The sequence below is a fragment of the Triplophysa dalaica genome, chromosome 21, assembly GCF_015846415.1.
Source record: "Triplophysa dalaica isolate WHDGS20190420 chromosome 21, ASM1584641v1, whole genome shotgun sequence".
Classification (NCBI taxonomy): Eukaryota; Metazoa; Chordata; class Actinopteri; order Cypriniformes; family Nemacheilidae; genus Triplophysa; species Triplophysa dalaica.
In genome coordinates this window covers 6,945,670-6,962,550 of record NC_079562.1, presented here as the reverse complement: position 1 = coordinate 6,962,550, position 16,881 = coordinate 6,945,670, and the positions used below count along the sequence as shown (strand labels likewise).

At 40.0% G+C, this 16,881-nt stretch overlaps 1 protein-coding gene across 2 annotated transcripts; it reads right to left on the bottom strand.

Annotated features, from left to right (window-relative positions):
- Positions 1 to 957: 957 nt before the first annotated feature.
- On the bottom strand, positions 958 to 16,860 carry LOC130410065 (constitutive coactivator of PPAR-gamma-like protein 1 homolog). 2 transcript variants are annotated; one of them, XM_056734467.1, is made up of 17 exons: positions 16,124 to 16,860; positions 14,350 to 14,596; positions 14,027 to 14,109; positions 13,103 to 13,231; positions 12,549 to 12,639; positions 11,742 to 11,821; positions 10,968 to 11,224; positions 10,508 to 10,589; positions 10,172 to 10,393; positions 9,859 to 10,030; positions 8,241 to 8,490; positions 7,614 to 7,728; positions 6,029 to 6,238; positions 5,658 to 5,847; positions 4,959 to 5,097; positions 4,635 to 4,731; positions 958 to 2,791 (listed from the first exon to the last, which is right to left on the bottom strand). In XM_056734467.1, the coding sequence occupies exons 1-17, from the start codon at positions 16,595 to 16,597 to the stop codon at positions 2,486 to 2,488; spliced, it is 3,144 nt and encodes a 1,047-aa protein (XP_056590445.1). In that variant the 5' UTR covers positions 16,598 to 16,860; the 3' UTR covers positions 958 to 2,485. The 2 variants fall into 2 exon arrangements, with proteins under 2 accessions (XP_056590445.1, XP_056590444.1); XM_056734466.1 differs by having other exon boundaries at positions 4,959 to 5,100; positions 16,124 to 16,859.
- Positions 16,861 to 16,881: the final 21 nt, after the last annotated feature.

Sequence of the window (16,881 nt, the reverse complement as noted above, 5' to 3'; positions counted from 1 at the left end):
ACGGCTTGGTCATAAATTAACAAACTCTTCCTTATTTGTAATAACTATAGATGCGGGTACATGGCTGTATGTAAATTAAAACCAATGAGGAAATTTACTAGTTGTGATCAAGAAATTTGCATATATATATATATATCGCTTTTTTAATTATTACAAAATTCTGGTAATAAATAATACAAATAAAAGTTAAGTGAAAGTGCACGTAAGTGAGAAATTATTAATAGATGAACACTCAAAAATGTTGAAAAATAGTATTAAGATACTTGTAGGCAATCTGCACTTAAATTGTTTATATGCAAAAAATCTTCAAGGCCCACTAAAAATTTCAAGCAGGGTGCTGACACAACCATTCATTTATTTGAAGAGTGTTCAAAACTATAAAATAACGTATATTGTTTTACCACAAACGTATGAACCGTGAAGTACAAAACCTTAAAACATTGTATAAAAATAGAACTCATAGGTTTTTAATAGCCTGTGCTTTGGTCTCACCACAGTAACCAAGATATTTGTGATGAAACTATAGGAGTAACACAAACAGTAATCAATTCACCAAAAATATGGCTATATTACTATTATAACACTATGGTTCATTTCCCTGAAGGAACTCGGCAAGGTCATAAAGTGATAGATCACCCCCCCAAAAAAAATTCATCATTACACACCTTCTTGCAAAACCTGTACGATTTACTTTCTTCTGAAGAAAACAAAATATAAAATATATATATATATTGATAATCAAAAAATTGCGTTGCCCATTCACTTCTATTGTATAATCAAAAAAATCCAAGGCAAGTCAAAAAGATCTCCAATCTCTTTAAAATATCTTTTGTGTCCTACAGGAAAGTCATACAGGTTCAGGGAGAGAGTTAATAAATAATGACTGAATTTAGATTTTCGGTTGAACTTTCACTTTAAGATCCATTCAGCTTTAAAAACACACACCAAGAAGCAGAATTATTCTAAAAGAATAAAGACTTTTATTAAGCATTGTAAGTTGCATTCAATTTCTTTCAAATACAACACACCACAATCCATCAACAGTCACTCAAACCCAACAGTAGTTCATTCCTTTACAACCCACGAGTTAGGAAGAAACTCCGATCAACTTACATCAAGGTAACCTACTTAGACTTGCGGCAGGGGGCTGAGGGGAATACACCATATTTCTGATCACTAATGTGCAATGGAAAGCATCAGGAGGATTAGATGGAGAAGTAATGATTCTTAGTACAATACGTTCCGAAAACACTAAAGTAAACATCAAAATGATTACAAGATACTTGCTTAGGCTAAACTCTCGAACGGGAGGGTCAAATGTTTCGCGAACTTGTCCCGAGCTAAGAAAAGGGGGAGATTTTAAGATCAAAGCCATTTTTTAGACATCATTTTTTTCAGAGATGGTTTGCTAGTGTGAATGCGGAAACAGAGAACAATAATGTCTACAGTGATGATCACACCAGGATTAACAATATTTTTAAAGTGGCTAGATAATGTTTTTGAGTAAATACAACAGAGGTCAATAAATCACAAAAATAAACTTAAGGTTATAGCAAATAACAGTTAATAGTTTTAATGGACTATTACGGATTATCAGCCTTTTTAAAATTTTGCAGATGGGCACAGTATTTGTAATGAAGGAAGAAATAGGACAACATGCATTATAACTACACACCTTTTTTTTATTATTGTGAGCCATGCAGAAAGTCTAGCCGAGACAGCTGCACTAATGTTCTATATTCGATTCAAGAAATCACATTGATCGTTGATCACTGATGCATGGCGACTTCTAACACGGCAAGAGACATTGGTGTTTTTCAATAGATCATCTGCAGATTTTTCTAACCATTTCTTGACATATTACTTATATATCGCTAATGTATGACTTATTGAACTCATCAGAACTTAAGATGCAGAATTAATACTAGTTACTTGTGTCAAAACAACAGGACATTTTCAAACACGCATAAACCCACGTGATGACACAAGAAAAGTGTTCTTGTTTTTTGTCAATTGTGAGTTTAACGTCCTCAAACAATAAAAAAGCATTTACTGTGACAATACAAACTCAATTACGATGCAATTATAGGCTATATATGGTGCCTAGTACTGGTACTTGGATCTCATCTTACTAAACTAAAAGACTGGCAAGTGAAAATTAGTATTTCGATTTCTGAAGTTTCATAGAGTAAAATAAATTCATGTAACCAGTTTGAAACACATCCTATCAGTGACGAGGGAGAACACAGTCTTTCATCATTAAACTGGTTAAATTCCCTATATGACTTGTTTACTCGTCTGGTTTACTTCTGGTTTTTACTTGTTGACATCATAGAGGGATTTCAACAATTTCAAAGTCCTCATGTAGAGCTCTCGGAGAGGAAAAATGTACACCGACTGTAGGCCTTCATCCTTCCATATTTTCCCTAACTTTTAACCTTCCGTCAATCCTCCATCAACCATCACCCTCTCTATAAAAATAGTTTTACTCTTCTGTTTTTAAGACAGCAGCTCCTAGAGCTTCATCTCTGTGGGCCTCACTGTCTTCATTTAGTGCATTTAAATGAGGATTTGTATTGCACATTTTAGATTCGTTGCTAAAGGCACTTTCAGGTTGGTTAGGGGCGCTTTCCCCTATGTTTCCATCGAGCTGGTCTGCTTCTTTACCCTCCAAGCCATTCTCTGCTGCCGTGGACCCTTCGGAGGTCAGATGTGCGGTTTTATCCACCAGCTTGGGCTTCTTTTTGTCTTTAAACACGTCATTGGTTGAGGCAACATATGATGGCATGGTCTGTTAAAATAATTTCAAAGGATCAGTGAATACATATCGCTAAACAAAACTACCAGCTTACACCTGACGAATTAATAACAAGATAGAATTGCGCCGTCTAGCCATGGGCCGAATACCGGTTTCAAGGAATAACGCTTTTTGGAAATTCACGGTTTTAAAAACAAGGTATGAGCTATATAGATGCATGCATGCATGTACGTTTTATTATTGGAAATGCATGTAAAAGAAGACTAGAAAGGGGTGCCGTGCTTTTAAAATGTTTGGGAAGCACTGATTTAACCTGACATGCTGTACATGTTTACTATTGTTCCAAATATTGTGAGTTGCTTAAAAATCAAATCTATTGTTCTAGGTTTAATATATATTAACAAGAACACATTTTAAAGCAGCAGAAGCAATACAGCAAAACCGTGATAGTTTGGCTTAAGGTTACAATACCGTCAAAATCTCATACCGGCCCATGTCTAGTGCCGTCATTATTGTTTTAAATGCGCTAAACTACAACTTATTATGTTAGTGTTACATTGGTGCCGAAACCCGGGAGGAAGGAGAGACATGCTGTCGGAGAGTCCTCGCCGCCGAGTGGCCTCGCGGTGCCGGAGAGTTCGGGCAGCGCGGACGAAGGGCGTCCGCCAGTGGCTGCCCGAAGCGGTGGCTCTGGGGAAACGGAAGTGCACAGTGCGGCCACCATCAAAGCTTCGGTGGAACGGCGACCTTTGCTGCCGCGCCCCTGGGTCGAGGTGGGGTGGCTGTCGTCCAAGCGGGAGCGGGGGGGTTGCCGCCGTCCGCCAGAGTCCGGAGCCTGCGTCCTTCCCCCGAGGGGGAGGAGCAGGAGGCGGAAGTGCCGAGTGTGGCCACCGCCTGCCAGAGGCCGGAGCCTGCGTCCGTCCGCCCAAGGGGGAGGAGCAGGGGACGGGGAACCCGCCCCGACTCCCAGATAAAGGAGGAGCCACCGCCGGCCGCCAGGGGGCGGACGGTCGAGCCGTCCACCGAAGCCCCAGGGCCACCGCAAGGCACCGCGAAGGAGAGTACTCCGGCTGGTTGAGGAACGAGCGGCAGCATGTCCGGGAACCGGACTTTAATTTTTTTTTTCCTCTGTCCCCTCTCTCTTTCCGGTCGCTCCGAGGGCTCCCGTCTCCGTTGTCTCGTCGCTGCATACCCCCCACCCCACCCCCCCCGAAGGAGGGGGAGGGAGCTTGCACAGTCGCGGGGGTACCCCCCGGCCTGTGAGGGGTGATGGGGGTATGTAGTAGAGTAGGCGGGGCGAGACCGTGGTTCGAGTCCGGTGAGTAATTGTGAATTAGCGCCAGCTGTGCGCACACCGGGCTCGAATCACGTAGGAGATGGGAGCATATAAAAGGAACGAGCGACCGGACCGTCGAAGAGAGAGGACCGGGCCCGAACTTATGTTTGTATTTATATTATGTTTTGTTCGCCGGCGGTCGTTCGTGAGGGGCCGCCGGCTGTTATATTACTTTATTAAATGTTTAAGTGTTTGCCGGTTCCCGCCTCCTTCCTTCCTTTTAATGGAGATTTGTTACAGTTAGTATTTATTGTCTTTAGGCAAAAATAAATAAATAACTGTATTCATATTTAATGTTCTTCTAAAGCATTCATTAAACTTCATTTATGTTCATTTCAGCATTTACTAATATATTTTTAAAATCATTACTTAATGCACCATGAACTATCATAATTGAATGCACATTAACAAGGACTACTACATGTTACAAAACTAAATTGTTCAATGTTAGGTTATATCAGTTAACAAATACAACATATTATATACATATACATATGTATATATACACACACACACACACACACACACACAATGATTCACCTGGTATGTTCCTTGACTCTTAAAACCTCTCGTGTGGAATTTAGTTCCTCGACCAAAGGTTCTTATAATAGGAGTGGAAATCACACCTCTTGGACGGCTAAAATGGACAGTGAAAAACAAGTACATCTGAATGAGGAAAATACTGATATATATGTAACAGTCAAAAAAAAGTCAGTGACCAAGCAGTCAGAATAAAAGAACTAGAGAACATTTTGAACTAGAGGACAAAGAAAAAAACGCACATCTTGAAACGAATAACAACGGGAGGGTTTATATGTAAAACAGCAGCATTAAAACAAATCATGATGTTTTTAGAAAGCGTACCCCCTGTTTGGTCCACCAACTGACACCACCTGTATGGGAAAAGGAGCTCTTCCTCTTCCACGACGAGTTCCAGCCCACTGACCAACTACTGTGCCTGCGATCTCAAGCTTACCACCCTGTGAGGACATGGCTTGAAGACCTACTTTAATGAGTAAGAATAAAATGAATAAACATTTGCAGTTAACAGGCTGAACATGTTAAATAAGAGAAAGCACCGAAAAGTAGAAACAATATATATTACCACTATGCATCTATTTAGGGCTGTTAATCATGATTAATCGCATCAAATATAAAGTTTTGTTTTCACATAATATTTCTGTTTTTAAGAAAAATATAAAACAAAAATCTATAAATGTTTATATATTATTTAAATTATATAAAGTAAAAAAATCTATGCATATTTCCTAAATATATATATGTGTATGTGTTTATAAATATGGACAGTACACAGACAGATATTATGCACACAAACTTTTATTCTGAATGTGATTAATCGTGTTACAGCCCTACTCCTATTTACTTCAGACGTGTCCATCAAATTTTACCACAGTGAATATCAGATCTGTTAAAAGAACATACTTTTGGAAAGTTGACATCCTACATTTCTTCTAAAGCTTTGTTGTTACAAATATACTTCACATGTTGTTAAAAATAAAGAAAAAAATCATTTGAAAGTATTTAAGAATTTCTCACTCTTACCAGGTATGCGCCTGCCTCTACCCTGCAATGGGGGCAGAGGTGGTGGAGGGTAGAAGGTGCTGTTGGGAGGGTAGAAAGGCATAGCGTGTGGAGGAGGAGGGGGGAACGTGATGGGCAGGGGTGGCCGAGAGAAGTTTAGACCCTCTAGGATACTCTGCCGCATCTTCTCCACCTTGGCAACCAGCTCCGTCTGAGAACAAAGATAATATTGTCAAAAAGACACAAAAAGCGCCTCACATTTAAAAGTAGATTTTTGATGAAGTATGGAGCAAATATAACAGTATACCATACATTGTGCCAAGCAGTGAATTACAATAATCAATATATTGGGGTTAGGGATAAAGACCAAGGGGGTGCTGTGCTGACCGTACCTGACCATCGCAGAGGTCAATGAGGGGGGCCTTGTCCCTGTTGGCCAGGATGAGTTTACTCTGTAGCAGCTTGCCATCAAAGTACATCCACGGACAGCAGTGCTCCCAGGGAATGGGCTGCCCGCAAACGTCATTGGCAAACAGTGCCATATCCACGCCGCTCATAAAAAGAGCAGCCAGCTGAACGCCACGTGGATCCAGGTTGTCAATCTGGAGACAACAGATGCAGCGAGTATCAAACGATGATCTTAAAGGGAAATAAACTGCTACGTGCTACACTACCAGCAGATTACAAGCACCACCCACTGCACCCGAAGCATAAAGCAAGCATGAACACATTCTAATCTAGTCATACATGTAAATGCACAAACAACTCCAGGCAATTCACAAACAGCAAGGGCAACCAGCACTGGCACCAGCGAAGCAAAAAGCGCGTACAAAACAGGGCCGACACAGACAAACAGTACAGACACGACACAGCGTGTGGATGGTTCACGTTGTGTTTTCAAACGAGGGTGGAAGCTCACATAGCCAAACAGACTGAAATAAGCTTTGAAAAAAAATAAAGCTTTGTAAACCATCTACACAAAAAGACCACAAAAAAGGTCTTGCAAAGCCAACTACCAAAACTAAACAAGTTTTTCAAAAAGCATAATGGCCAAAGCCCTGCAAGCGTTCTTACAAAAGCAGAAGTGCCCGAGAAAACACAATCCTTCATTTTTGAACCTCAAGAGGCTTATTGCTCGAAAAAAATCAGAATAATTTATAAATTGGTAGACTTCAAGAAACAATTCTCCCAAACACTTCTTAAAAAGTCACGATTTTGTCATTTACGTTCCCTCATGTTGTTTCAAAGGCTTATGACTTTCTTTCTTTTGTGATGTTTTTCTGGTCGAGAATTAAGGTTGACAAGGTTAAAGATGACAAAACTGATCTCAGATTGTCATCATATTTAACTGATTTAAATGAAAAGCTCACCCAAAACTGAACTTCTGTCATCTTTTACCCACCTCATGTCATCCCAAACCTGTATGACTTTCTTTCTTCCACAGAACACAAAAGATATTTTGAAGAACGCTGATAGACAAACAACACTGTACCCTATAGACTTTCGTTATATGGAGACAAAACCACAGAGAAATTTGTCAAAATATCTTCTTTTGTGTTCCACTGAATAAAGTCATATACAGACACATGAACGTGAATAAATTGACAGAATTTGTATTTTCTGGTGAACTTTCTACTTAAGTACGAGAACATTTTCATAGAAGAACATTTAAAATTTTGCATCATAGGACTTCATGGGAATTTTTTTGATGCTTGACAGCTCAAGTCCCCTTTCACTCTCATTATATGGAAGAGCTCATGACTGTGTCCAAAGAAATCAGTCATAAGTTTAAGTTTAAAACAGCATGAGGATGAGTAAATAGCGAGAAAATATCCATTTATGAATAATTATTCCTCAATAGCCCATTCATAATAAATCTGAATATTTATTTCTGAATATTTATGTGAATAGGACTTTAATGTGAGTTTGCCAGTGTTTTCCGGACACTCCTCATCCAACAATGTCCATACGAATCACCTTGAGGTCCTGCAGCTGGTCAGGCTCATAAAGTTTAGGAGAAAGTGCTTGAGCTAGGAAAGCGTCAAGTTCGTTACGACGCAAAATTCTTACTCCTGGCCATTGTAACATAAACCTGAGGCAAAACAAAAAGGGGTGAAATATTACCAATGTACAATAGCTAATATCTGAAGGCCCTTCTGTGATGGAGTAAGTCGATAGAACGTACTTAATACAGAATCCTACATAGATTAAAGGGACAGTTCAACCAAAAATTCAATTCTGTCTTTATTTAGATCCAAATATGTATACCAAGTATCTTTATTTGTATAAAGATACTTGGAAAAATGTTTGTAACCAAACAGTTCTTGGCCACCATTGACTACCATGGTTTTGAAGAATGTAGAAAACTAAACAGTTCTGGGGCACTTTTGACTACCATTGTAAATTTTCCTACTATGGTAGTCAATGGGGGCCAAGAACTGTTTGGTTACAAGCATTTTTCCAAATATCGTTCTCTGTGTTCATCAGAACAAATAAATGTATACAGGTTAGGAACAACTCAAGGGTAAATGATAATTTATATTTTTGGGTTAACTGTCCCTTTAAGTTATAAGGTAAAAAGTGTTTGTATGTGTTGATGCTTACCGTAGCACGCAGCATAGCACCATGAGTGGGGTGGGAACATTGGCAGGGTTCAGCATGGCTGGAGTGTCTGACCTTATACAGGCCAGGAAAGCCCTCATCCGCCGGTTCTTGTCCTCTACTGCCTTGCCCAGCCAGAGTTTCTTCAGGTTAGGGCAGGTCCATTCTCTAAAGGGAAGAGCCTCCACTAGTTCAGGGGTGTGTGGAGATTTGCCTTTGTAAGCCGCCCATTCTTTTATTATCACTGCTGGATCTACAGAGGCAGAAGACAAAAATGTGGTTGTGATGCAGCCTTAAAATGGCTGGCTTCATGATAATGTTATTATTATAAATAAATGTAAATGTTAGAGGGCAATTCCATGCAAGTGTTAAACAGATGATGAAAAACAATCACTGAAAAGTTAGATGTCAGTATATTTAAACACACAGATGAAGTCTCGAGGGTTTCAAAGCATGTTTGTGTGTTTTTAAAGCATAGTTTTCAAATGTCTGGTAAGCAAATAGTCACATCCATAACCGGATAAATTCCTCATAAATGGGTACACGAAAATAAAATAAGAACTACTTTTCGGTCTATGAAGAGCCATTCCTTCTGCACTTGTTGAGTATTATTGCTTCTGGTTTGTTCATTTTAATTCACAGGAATCCTGCAAAGAATGTTGTCTCAAAAACGTCCATCCGTAATGCAACTCTTTTAAAATAGAAAACTTGTGTATAGTATGACATTTTTCTGATGTCTGGACTTAATCATCAGGGGTTTAGTCAAATATAAACAGATGATTCAAAATATTGGTAATGAATACATTCCTTGAGACTTTCTATTTCAAGTTTTGACAGAAAACTTTCAGTATTTTTCCCATTCATTTTCTCTGAAGTATACCAAGCCTTGAACTAAACCAACCAGCTCTGAAGTGAATCACATTACAACCGATCTGAAGCAAAATGGAAAATGTGTGATGTCTACTTAATCTTTTGTAAAGCAATGAATTTACAAAGTGCTGAGATGAGTAGAAGTGATGTAGAATGAAAAATAACGCATCCAAAAAAATATTGCTGATTCATGTCTTTTAGGTAACATTTCCACGGAGCCAGTGTTAGCAGTAGGCAATGTTAGTTCTTGAATTATGCAAATGACTCAAATTAATTTGCAGTTACCGGCAGGAATAACAAGATCATGTCAACACTCAAGCACGCTCTCTGAATAAAGTCAGTCTCGCTCAGCCTCATCAAAAACCCCTTGAGAGAATGTACAGTAGACATTCAGAATAATAGAAATCTAGACCAATGAAAGAATAATCTACATCATAACATTCTTCCTGGTTTGAGTTTGTACTGCAAATGGAAGACTGGTTGGCGATACATTACATAAATCATTATCAAATACTGACTTTCAGTTTGTTTACAACTGTAGCTTTCTTCTAGTATAGAAAAGGACAACTAAGTGTCATTATAGCTGAAGATTTTTATGATTCTGTGGCTGGCAAAGCATTGCACTGGCAATGCCAATGTCACAAGTTTGATTCCCAGGCAATGCACATACAGTACATAATAAAAAAGTAGCTTTAATACACTGTAGGTGATTTTGTATAAACGCTTCTGTCCAGCACATAAATTCACTCACATTCAGGAAGGCGATTCCTTCTCATGGCGAGTCTCTCCGCCCTCTTTTTGGCCTCGGCGAGGCTAAAGAGAACCCCGTAAACATACTGACGGATTGGCCGGTACAATTGCACCGCAGAGGGCAGGTCTTTGTTAGCTTCATCCTCAATGGTGACTGATAGCTTAATCTCACCCTGAAAAAAACAACCATTAAGCATCAACATACCAACAACCAAACAGTACATCAAAAGTCATTTCTAAATATAAATTAAATACATTTGATTGAAATCAGCATAAGGATCTTACACCAGAGTCGCTAGTAGCTAAAAGCTGACCTTGGTGAGAACATGGTAGATGTACGGGTACATGAGTCCCCTTTTGTGTCTGTGCTCAGCGACCCGCAGCACCTCAGGTGCCACCAGGGGTAAAGGAGGAGTTGTAATATCCATGTGGTTTCTCGTTGGCATCGAAAGAAGGGATGGGATCTGGGCGTTGACCCCTACGTGATCTCTGACCTCCAGGCCTTGGTTGACAGGGGAGGTCACAGAAGGATCAGACTGAAAGAAATCAGCATAAACATCATTTTCTCAAGGTGTCTTGCATTTTTTGTTTGTAACATTCATTTAGGTATTCTGTAACTGGTAACATGCACAGCTAAAAATTGGACCTACTGTGTTTTGGTCCCCATTGTCTTCTGGGATGTTGTCCATCTGATTTCTCTGCTTGTCCCATCCCTTATGGTCACTTACATGACTATATTTGATCAAATTATTGAGATTAAGATTTATCAATAATAAGAATAATACACAAAATATATCAAATAAAAACAAGAAATAAGAACAAACGGCATCTAGAATTTATAAACAATGGAAAAAGTTTATAGATTAAAGTACCCTACAAAATAAAGCATGTGGTCTGTAACATTATGTGGTTCAGGCTAAATTGTAGAATTTTAATATTTAATACAACTTTAATAATTGAAAATCAGCACAAGCAGAATATTTAAAGAGCATCAAAGCTTCCCTCAAACCCACTCTCCAAAACTCCCAAAAAGAATAGAACTTGAAAACAGATGTTTTTGAAACATGACAGAGCTATCCCACATACATTCCCCTGCTGTCGGACACTCACTTGGCAGTGGAGCCGGTGTTTTCCTCATTCTCTGAAGAGGACGAGGTGGAGGAGGTGGTAAAGAAGGCCGGATCCACGTGGTTGGAGCTGCTGCCGTGAGCCGGGTTGATGGGGGACAACCTCTCGTACAGTGGCGTGTGCTCCTTCCCGTCGTGAGGAATGTTGCTGTAGTTGTTCTGATCTAGGAGCCCTTTACCCGATGCGTCCAATTCATGTGCGTCTTCGCCCATTGGAGGGCCAGAAAAGCAATGCTGGACCTTGGGGAATGAATAGAAGTATTGTTTGTGAGTCATTCAGAACAGATCATAACTACAGATGGGAATTGTTAGGAATTTAATGATTCGCCTTCCGACGCCAGATTCCTAATGATGCCTTTGATGACTCTATTAGTACTTTTGAGGAAGAAATATTTGTAAATATTAAATGTTATTGTATTTACAGCCCTCAGCAGGCTATCGTCAAATGAGATCATTTCAGACCTCACCGGAACAGATACAACAAATACAAAACAAACAAACAAGATTTAATTACTCATTCTTCGATATCTTTTGTTTTGCAAAAGACAGGCTTGGAGTGACGTGAGGACGGATAACGCAAGTTCAAAATTTGAACTTTAATAAAATTGTCATAATTATATTTACATCTGAAGAATGCACCTTTGCAGTCTTTTAACAAAACCTTAAGTCGTGAAAAACATCAGGTGTAGTATTTCTCCGTTTTTGGCTGCAGATATAATGGAGAAATGGAGTCTAAAGCAGCGGTGCTGATACTTACCCCAGGTTTGCCAGGAAGGGAGGTCTGTGGAATGTTAAGCATCTGTGGTGCTGCTGGCCCTCCCATCTGATTTGGTCTGACTGTGTAATGTAAGGGTTCAGTCTGGTTTAATATACACCAAAACTGAACAAGTACAAGAATTTGGAAAGAATAACAGAAACAGTCATTCCAGACAAATGTACCTTTGTTCTTTTACCAACTGAAATTTCTTTCGGTTTTCTCAACACCACACGTCCACCCACTCTTGAGTCATTTAAACATGTGTAGGCATAGAGTAGAGATCTAAGTGAAGCACAGCTAATGTGTTTGTCATTAAACCTTTCGGACCACAGCAAAATTATTTAAACGGTTGACCTCTCTAAAACAAAAATGTGTCAAACGTGCTCTCATAAATTAAATGTGACATTAATTTAGGTTTTTCTTTTTGCTCATAATGTTCTATATACACCCCTTCAATGAACCTGTTGAAACTTTCCAACTGAGCGGAGGAGTTTTTCCAGACTAGCACCCTCTATGCAAGAGTCTTTACTGAAGATGCCTATTTGTATGCACATGGCACAACAGTCATTCCAAAGTGCACACAAGGTCCAAGGCAAGAGGGAAAATTTCTCACATTGCTGTGAGCACTGAGACCGATGATTGAGAGACACCGTGTGCTTTAAATCCTGGTTTCAATCACGGACATGAAAACACAACATCGACACCTTGTTGTCATGCCATGTTCTAAGAATTCAGCAAGCAAAAATCAATAGAAAAAGGTAGAAAATAAGGCAGAAAGATTTAAATAAATATAACTGAGGATCTTACCTAAATAGTGCGGGAAGTGGAGGGGTTTGCTCGCGGTGGTGTAATACTCCACTGCTTGTTTGAAACGTACGACTTTGTCATCTGTTCTGGACTAAATACATAAACAGCATTAAAAGGTAAGTCCACACAAATTAAGATTCAATCATCACTTAAACAACCTCATTATTTGCTTTCGTTCATGATACAGGAACGACAAATTCTGAAGGCTGTTAAAGGAACAGTTCACCAAAAAAAGAAAATTCTAATCAGTTTAATCCAAACTGGTATAAAATTCTTAGTTCTGCTGAACACAAAGGAAGATATCTGGAAGAATGTCAGTAACAGATCTCATCCCCTATTGTATCCCATGATATTTATTTTCCCTACTATGACATTAAATGTGGGGTCAGACCTGTTTGTTTACTTACATTCTTCCAGATATCTTCCTTTGTGAAAATTATAAGGGTATAGATTATCTGAGGGCGAGTAAATGATGACATAATTTTCATTTTTGGGTGAACTATCCATATCCAGATAATCAGTCGCTAATAATCTCTCAAACAATATGTTGTTACCTGAGAGTGCTTAAATATATCTTTAGCAATAGCCTCCAGGTCACTGACATCTTGTAGGCTGCGGACATAGTCGGCCACGGCCCTTATGACGACATCACAGGGAGGAAGGACAAGCTGGTGAGCACGGACCTGTATCGGAAATAAAACAACCCATCACACTCCCAGGAAAAGCTTCGGCTTCATCGGAGTACAAAATCTAACATACATCTTTTACATATTTCAAAAGAACATGCATTTCCATATTAAAGCATGACCCTGCAAAAAAAAGACAACAGCATTCTATGATTTCACATGCTGAAAGTCTAGTGTGAACAGGGCATTAGTGGCCCTGATGCTTCCTTGTGCAATCCTCACAGTCGACGGGGCAAAGTGTGTAGTCGGATGAGGGCCGTGACAGTTTCTGGTGACAATTTGGATAGAATCAATGACAAAAAGGGACAGATTATGCACAAATCTGTGGAAGTGTTAAAACCCAGCTCTATTATAGCTCGCAGTGAATCAATAACGCCATCTGCCAAGCTGACACAAGGTTACACACATAAAGCCAGTCCTCTTTTCTTCAGCTCAACCTTCATATTTGCAGATGGCTGGATTTGCTCGCGCAAGATTCTGAGACTACAGAAGAAAGTATTAAAAACAATAAGGGTACATACTGAGGACAATGCTGAAGTGATTTTGCATGGTCCTGATAAAGTTATTTGCCAGACATCATTTCAATCTGGTTGTCAAGGAAACTGGTCACAACAGCTTGTTGCCGAGTAAATCTCATTGAAGTCTTATTGCTGCAGCTTCTATTTTCAATGCAGAAAGCCTCAGTAAACAGTAAAAAATAATGCGAAGCGACTTATTAATGAGAGAGCTTTTATTTTATTGCGCTTTAGGGTGGTTTTTTGTACAACAACAAAATTATATTGAAGTCTCTACCTTCAAGGATGCTAAAGGGTGCTCAGGACCTAGTAAACTCCAGTGAAAGGCAGCCAAGTCTTCATCAGGCAGTATGTGATTACCTTCAATACAATGTTATTAAATAAATACCAAACAGTATTTAGTTTTATTTAACAGTACATAGTAACGAAAGGGAACAATACAGTATGTTGCAATTGCAATGTTACTGATCACAGTTTAGCATCTTTTAACTGCATTAGTAAGTTTTAAGACTATTCATTGTGACAAATATATCACCACAATATTAATATTTCACGAATGTGTAATGTATTACATGTATAATAAGAAAACAAAGAACTTACCTAAAAGTGAAGCAAATATGATAAAACGATTTGGATTGAGATTAAGCTGCTTGGCAACTTCGTGCATCAGGTATTGGCTGGTGGTCAAGCTTTTGCCATTACGGCTGAGTTTCAGAGCGTGAGCACTAAAGTAGTATGGGATGTTGCACAGGGCGTAGTCAGAATCATAGGCCACCAAACCATGGAACCCATTTTCTCTGAATAAGGCAATTACTTCCTGGTGATGGTCCTCGGTGGTCTGGACAACCTGAGATGGGAAGCAAATTAAAGGAGCATTTATTAGAAGACCCGAAACAAATGATGGACCTCGCTATAACACTTTTTTTTTAGATTTCAGTGAAAAGGTGCTGCAAGCTTTCCATGGGAAATGATGTTTATTGTATTACATTGCATTAGTTTAAATGTAAATTTTTATGTATTGACAATTTTTAAAAGGAAAAAGCCAGTATCAATTGTAAACTATTCATTACACTTTCTTATTATGGGGAAATATCTTGAGAAACATATGAATTCATTTATGAAAACATGAAAAAGAATTAATGTTATGCATTAAAATGATTCAGTAGAAAAGATATTAAGTAGGAAATAAATTCCACAACCCAGATCTATTATTATAAATACAAGTATAAATGTTCAACGCACTATCAAAAAGAAAAAAATAAATGTAAAGAATCTCAGAAGTCACGCGCCTCCAAACATGCGTCTCCTTTTTCAGAACGCGGCCCACAAACTTGGTCACAACCTATAATAAATCTCAGCAGAAGTGACGCAGTGGATCAGGCGACCAATCACGGATCACTGCTTACGATTCCTGTGACGCGGCAGCCAATCACACGGCAGTGATTACTGTCCTGTGACAAGGCAGCCAATCACATAAGAGACGAGTTGAAGCTTTCCTTTTGCCAGCACAGCCTTCAACTACATGGCCTTATTTTGGCATTCACACATAAATCTATGCTGTTTTCGTATTATAAGAGGTTTGCATGGCATGACAACATCTACATCTCAGTCACAGAAGGTTAGAATGCATAAATATTTGGACATTTTACTATTTGCACATAAAACCGTGCAGATTTATAAGAGAAAAGCATATATTATATTTTGGAGCTACGGGAGGTTCCTAGTGCATGAAAGTTGAATGCGTATCGTTTACTATTTTGTATAAATTAGCAATTTCGGATTTGCCATCACTTTTTAACTCCAGAATTTCTACGATCATTACAGTCACAAACAGACGGACTGAAACTTCCAAGCAACATCAAATGCGTACGTCTTTGGGTCCCCCAAATGCCCGTGGAAATGAGATCCAGATACCACCAGGATGCCAAACAGGTCCCAGTCCAAGATGGATTAAGGCTTATGTGGCTGACAGTTGTAATGTTTGTTTGAAGGACTGAACTGCTCACCCCTGCACACCCACTAATGTCAGTCTGCTAGGTGACAAAGCCATGCACCTGTGACTTGGTAAAACTTGGTGAACACTTTGTTCAAAGCTCATCAACATACATATTGTCGAGGCTAAATTATTTGCATATTAAACAGCTTTAAGCAATGCGTCTGCTGAGCCTGCTTTTAATATCTGCACTCGTAATTCATTACAACACGCAAACCAGAGCAGGTCCTGGCATCGTGTCATGTTTACACCTTGTTTGATCCAGAAATCGGGCTCATAGTTGACAACCCGTCCACTTAATCGGGCTCCACTTCTGCTAAGCTAATGGCTGCAAATAGGGCAGATGGCAACAACACAACCAGCATCTGCCGTTACACTCACCCCGATACGAAACCTGAGGAGCGCCAGGCGGATGCAGTGGGCCATGCACACCGGAGGCAAGAACCAGACCTTGGGCGGCGGGGTTCCCTTGTTCTGGACGTGGCTGATGATCTGCTGAGCGGTCTGCCTCTCGTTCACCTGTCGCTTGACCCACTCGTGGAGGCGGCCTTTTTCCAGGGCGCCATTAAAGCACACTAGCAGCTCGATGTTGCCGTTGAAACAGGCTTTAGCGAGAGCCGCGAGATACCCGAGCATGTGGTTCCACTGGCCCCCGCTCACCCAGTCGGTGTAAAATCCTCCGTACAGCCGGTGCAGACAGTTCTCGGCGTCCACAAGCAACCGCAGCGGAGTTTGAGGGGGTCTCTGCCGGCCGCCGCCGACTAGACTTCCTCGCGCGAGCTTCTGGAGCTCCACCGGCACCACGGCGTTAGGGCAATGCTTCTCGATGTACTCCTGGAAACCTTGCACACCCATAACTGCTGCCTCGGGGTGTGATATTAACTGTTATTACTGAAATTGTCTGGTGGATATGGAGAGAGTTGCGAGCAGCTTCTCCCGAGTATTGAAAACCGGATTGAAGAGATATTGCGACGGATGTGTATATTGATCGGTCGAAAATCAATCAGATCGGAGATGCATCTGTAGTTTTTGGTGAGTTGTTTTTTGGTTCATGGCTGTTAGCCGCCATGTGCACCTTTACGGAGCCATGTCTGCGTTCTGGATGTATCTGGTGTGAGGGAAAGAGGAGCGCAGGCGAC

Bases quoted from the DNA above. Each gene is read 5' to 3' on its own strand.
- LOC130410065 (XM_056734466.1), bottom strand. From the start codon at position 16,597: ATGGGTGTGCAAGGTTTCCAGGAGTACATCGAGAAGCATTGCCCTAAC. The intron at 10,590-10,967 runs GTGAGTGTCCGA...GATCAAATATAG, and splicing joins AACACCGGCTCCACTGCCAA to TCATGTAAGTGACCATAAGG. The intron at 2,792-4,634 runs GTGAATCATTGT...TTATTTTAACAG, and splicing joins AGAGTCAAGGAACATACCAG to ACCATGCCATCATATGTTGC.